Source organism: Halyomorpha halys, unplaced genomic scaffold, assembly GCF_000696795.3.
Source record: "Halyomorpha halys isolate HHAL.00 unplaced genomic scaffold, Hhal_1.1 Scaffold604.1, whole genome shotgun sequence".
Taxonomy (NCBI): domain Eukaryota; kingdom Metazoa; phylum Arthropoda; class Insecta; order Hemiptera; family Pentatomidae; genus Halyomorpha; species Halyomorpha halys.
In genome coordinates, this window is record NW_027105224.1 from 355,001 (window position 1) to 360,964 (window position 5,964).

A 5,964-nucleotide genomic window follows, 5' to 3' on the forward strand; every position below is an offset into this window, starting at 1 on the left:
AAAAGCCTGGTTTAATCAAATTAGATGTATTTCACGTTTACTATAAAATTTGTACGATGTTTCAGATGATTTTACATACGTCTTAAGATATTAATATCAGAAGGATGGTAACCCTTTTTGAGCAGTGCAAGAAAATGGAAAAGGTTTTTTACTAATATTAAGTCATAATCAATTGAACACACTTTTTTTTAGGTGAGGTTAATGGAGGATTCATGGGTGATGGTCATTCAATAGCAGGATCGAGAAAATCTCTGAATTTACATCCAGTTTTATTGATGCCACAACCAGGAGATATGGATCGCTATTCTGAATTTTCCAACAGAACTGGAAGATCAAAGTCATCTGCATATCGACCAGATTATGCATCCAGTATGCAGAACTTCCAACTGTAATTGGCCAACATTTGGCTTGAACGTTAGGGTGTTGCAACGACAACAGAACATTATATATACATATTTAAAAGTACGTGTAATTTTACCATTGTAAATATTTCATGATACTGACATGTTAACATATTGTTATTATCATTTATTTCTCCTGAAAATCAACTATTACTGTTTAGCAGCAAATGTTCTTAAGTAAAAGAGGTGATTCAATAGTGAAAAATACGATATTGGAATTGTTTAAATTGTCGATGAACACAAAGTTAAAGAAATTTACACAATATTAAATATGTGTATATTGGAAGTAAAGTTATGTATATACCTACATACATATATGTTTTATTATTATTATGTTTTTGTTGTTTTGTTTTGAGTAAACTACTGATTCGATGATTTTAAATGTAAATATAAAATAAAGACTGTGATTACATAATTGTTATTCAAGTGAATAATTGTAAATAGCTTTGATTTAAATACGATATAATACAAAGTAATGCCAGAAAATTATTTACATGATGCTCTGTAATTTATTACTCATAAAATAGCCAGTTTACAAAATTTTGTACTATAAGGGCAATTCCAAAAGTAAGGACTCCCATTAATTTAAAAATGAAAAATTCGATTTCATTTCTGTAAAATATACATAATTTTTCTATTTTTTTATATAGTGGCTACTTCGGTTGATGTATTATTGATACAGACAGTTTTTGTGTGATTATTTCGCCATGCTCTACTTTCTTCTTCGCCCTTTCAAGTTCTGTATTTATAAATAAATTTATCTTACTTTTAACATTACCCTTATATTTTATTGATCAAAACTATTCCGTTAGATCAATAAAATGACATAATCCTTTTTATTTTATATTCAAAAGTATTTAAATCGCTGTCCTTAAGGATTAATTTGTAATTTATGTAATATAATTATTATTGGATTAAAAACATAGAAATGAATGAAAATAGTAGTAAGAGTTATTTGATTGAATCTGTTGTGTAGCAACACATAAGTTGTTTACTAATATGTAAAAAGTTTTTAGTTTTCCCTAATATTCAGAAACTTTTGTTATATTTGCTAAAATAAACAAAAAATGTATGGACCTTAGAAAATATTTAAGTATAAATAAATATAGCTATATATACATATATATTTATAAGTTTGTAAAAATGGCTGTTATTTAATCGACCATTACGTTATTGTATCTATTAAACAATCGTTCCTCTATTCATATATCATTTCTCAAACTTGTATTTTAAGAGTATTTTAATAATTTTTTTTTAATTTACACTGTTTAATAATATTTTCTTTTTATAAATTAATAAGTTACCTTAATTTAATATTACTTATTACTGGTTCAACTATGATTCTTTATTTTTAAGCATTTAAATATGAAATAAACTATCTTATTTATCTTTCTTTTACTTATTTCTGTACCATTGTCATTTATATATGATATTTCATTCAACTAAAATTTTCTGTATTTAATTTTATCCAGTATACCTCTAGACAGAAAATAATGACATGGCAATTTGTCGTTTTGATGCCTTTAAATTCTTTAATAACAGAACATTTTCGATCTAGAAAATTCAACCATATCATCAAGAATGTCACCCTTAATAGGTAATTATAACATAAAATTTCTATAACAGCATGCAATATGCGGCTAGGTATAAAATACACTTTAAATTAATTACTATTAAAATAAAAACATAAAAAAAACTTTCAGACTCCTGGACAAAAACTGAATGTTAGTTTTTTTAATTTAATTTTTAACATTCTATTTATATTAAAAAACAATCTTAAAAAATTGGGATAGTAAAAAAAAATGATAAAAATTTTTATTTTGATTTAATAACGCAGTTGAAGTATTGTAAACAAGGTATGCCTTTGTTTCAACACTACAACTGCTCAACTCTACACATTTCATCCTATAAGTGAGTTGAATCCTCTTAGATTGGAGTTTTACAGCTATTATGGCAACATTCGGGGGTACCCGGAGTCCATTGGAGTTGACTACACGCGAGGATTCCCGGTGCCCAAAGGATAGAGCTTTTGGTCCGAAATCCCACATTAAATGATCTGTTAAAAGCAATAGTTTGTTCCAATTTTCTTGAAAGAGTTCAGTGTCTATCAGTATTTGTGATTTGTTTCTAAAGGTAAGTTTTTAATTCAGAATTTTAATTAATTCAAATCTACAACCCCTTAGTATACGTAAAGCTGCGGTTCCCAAAGTGGGTGCAGCGGTACCCAGAAGTGCCCCAACTGTATGCCAGGGGTGACGAAAGGGGTGAACGCCAGTGAGTGAAACTTTTACAGAAAAATAAAATCAAAATGGCAAATATATTGAGCATTCCTGCACTCACGTTACACCATCTTGTCTTCTATTCCTACTTATTCAACCGCTCTATAAATAATTGTGCCAACATTTTTATCTGTTTTCAATTCGACAAGTGCGCCGCGAGATGCTTTCCTCAAAAAGGGTGCCGGGAAATTTGTTTTTACCCCAAATAGGTTGCCATGGCAAGAGAAGTTTGGGAACCACTTCTATAAAATACTTTAGACATTTTTATTTATTTTCTAAGCATATATATTATGACCATGCTTCATCTGATTTCTGATCCACAGCCATACACTATAGAGAAACCACTGGTAAATCGAAACCACTAGGTCTTTGTTCAGTTTTTTTATATATAATATCTAGGAAAATTGGAAAAGAGAAATAAATCATTAAATATCTGTACTACAAAGAACATACGTTCTTAGAAGTAAGGCTGCACAGTTAAAGTATAATAAAACTACATTATATTATTTATTAAAGATTTTTTATAGGGTCACCCCCCTCCAGAGCCCTGGCCATGAGAATTTTGAAGTATAACTATATTTTTATTAAATAAATCAAATAGCATCTTTCTTTAGTCACAACACTCTTTTTTATATCAATAGTCCAACGTTTCGGCCAAATTGGCCATCCTCAAGGACAATCTGCAAATATAACTTCTCCCCTCACATTAAAAATTTAAAAATGTTTAGCAGACTATTATATTTTTATATAATTAAAGGTTTCGTTTACATATATTTTTTTGTATTGCTAATTCGTGCTTCTATCTTTAATATTGTTCATTGCCTTGTAAATCTGACTATAACCTGAGATTCTGTGTAGATCACCTACTCCTTAATATTAACTTCATTATTATTAACTTCATTAATATTAACTAAATTATTACTTCGGAGGTAAATTCATTGATTGATGAAATAAATTAGTTCCAATGTTTTATTAAGGAATGTTTAGGTGTATTATGGAAATTTCCTAAAATTATTCGTCTTCCAAGTGGAGTTAGCTCTGCCATTCGTCCAAATTATTTATTTCCTACATTGTTAATTGATCATTGAGAGGTATTTGATTTTTAAAAAACGTTGAGATGTATTTAATTGAACAAAGTATTAAATTGAATTAAATTTGTGAATGATTTTGAAAAATGATAAATGTAAGCTGATTTGATATTGAGTATGTTGAATCTAAGATTCTATAGTTTAGGGCAAAAGATAACACAGGTCATGGAGTTATGACAATATTTATTGATCACAGTAGCAACACGGTACGGAACAATAGAAGAGACACTAACACGTATATACAATGTGTAAGGTTATACATGAAACGTGGTCGAGACAGTGTTGCCACAGATCCACAAATAAATTATTCAACACCCTCCCTATTTGCGCATTTCTTGGCACTTGATACATTCGCTGAACTTGTCCACATCAAGCGCCTTTCTTCACGCTCCATAGCATCAACCCACAACTGATTATCCTGACGAAGTAACGTATTATCATAGGACATCAGATATGACAGCTCGTTAAGAAAGCTGAATAAGTTACAAAATCGTCCAGTGTAGCTGGTGGTCGCCTGCTTCTCTCAGGTCTGGTCGATGTTGGTTGTCGTGTTGATGTCAAAACCCTCGATGGTGGAACAAAGTCCGGGTCATCATCCTGGTTGCAGCTGGTTTCTGTAGATGTGGAGGAATATTCAATGCTTGATACAGTGTTGTGACGACCGCTCTCAAACTGTATGTCTCTTTCCGAAGAATCATCATCAGGCGATTCTGTTGTGCCGTCGAAGCCAGAATTAGAATTTTCAATAACAATTTCCTCTTGCAAATTGGATTCGTTGGGAAGCACATAGAATTTTTTATCGGTACCTTCGGAAGTGTTTTCTAGTAATGAACTGCCCCACTGATTTTCGGAGAATGTAACATCTCTTGATACGAAGGTAATTTCCTTCTGAGGGTCATAGAACCTGTACCCTTTTATGCCTTGTCAATATTCTACAAATATGCAAGGCGTAGATCTGGGACTGTGTTTAGTTTGCTTCGGTATAGGAGTGTGAGCATATGCCTTACAGCCAAAAATTCGAAGACGTTGAAGAGCAGGTTTCTTAGCTGTCCATACTTGTTCTGGAGTAGTAACAACAGACTTGCACGGTGACCAGTTCAAAAGATAAGCAGCACAGTTTGCAGTTTCCACCCAAAAAACGGTTGGGACTCCTGACTATCAGTAGACATCTTGCACGATCTAACAGAGAACGGTTAAGGCGCTCATCCTTTCCATTTTGCTGAGGCAATTGAGGACAGGTATACAAGGACAGGATGTACAACTTATAAAGGCTGTTGTAGTTCAAATGCGCCATGCGCTGATGCCACAGTTTCATCTCATGCTTAGTTGACAATGCAAACTTAGAACTAGTAAAAATGTCTAATTTAAATAAATGATTTACCAAACTGGCAGAGGCAATTAGTTGTCTCTGGCTATTGAATATTTTTGCTCCCTTGCTATTAAACACCACGCAATATTCTTACTGACAATTTGACTCACTGATAGCAAGTTGACCTTAAGTTCTGGAACATAATATACATAATATATTGTTAACATTTATTTTTGAGGTATTATTACCTGAAATCATCACTGATAATGAAATATCGCCGACGGTATCTGACGTCATTCTCTTATTGTTAGCAGCGGTGATAGATATTTTTTCAGCCTTTCTCGAATTTGTCAACATTTCAGGGCTTCTACAGAGGCGACAAGACGCACCACTGTCCAGAAAAAATTCAGAATTATCCAAACAGCGTCGTATCTGCACCCTTGTTCGGATTGTTTCCGCTCCTCTTACCAGTACCGGGCGAAGGACAGTTTTTGGCGATGTGTCCGTAACCGTTACACTGAAAACTGCGAGGACCGTTAAAAGGCTTTACCTTGCTCATATTTTTTGACTTTCTGAATTCCCTTATACTGAACAGAACCTCCTTTGGAACTATGACAGTACAAAGCCGAATTTGAATTGTCAAAATTATTATTTCTAAGCTTGATTTTACAATGGAAAGGTCTTGCAACAGTTTTGTTTTAACCGAATCGGCGGTTACTGCCGTGCCCGAACTCTCAATGCCCATAATCATGGGTTCAAAATGGCTTGGTAATCCGGCAAGAAGGATTGTTCCAACCCATTCATCACCAGAAAATCATCTAGAAATTTGTATAAATAGGTCAGGTCGCGAAATTTATCATCGACGAATCTCTGGAAGCTTTGTCCAG

General features: G+C 32.5%; 1 protein-coding gene across 1 annotated transcript in view; it reads left to right on the top strand.

The window, feature by feature from the left end:
- The window catches only part of Tmhs (Tetraspan membrane protein in hair cell stereocilia), a 66,538-nt gene extending 64,744 nt beyond the window's left edge, over positions 1-1,794 (top strand). The window contains exon 3 of the mRNA XM_014426962.3: positions 193-1,794. Within this exon, the coding sequence (XP_014282448.1) occupies positions 193-392 (200 nt within the window). The 3' untranslated portion in view covers positions 393-1,794. The remainder of the gene's footprint in view (positions 1-192) is intronic.
- Positions 1,795-5,964: the final 4,170 nt, after the last annotated feature.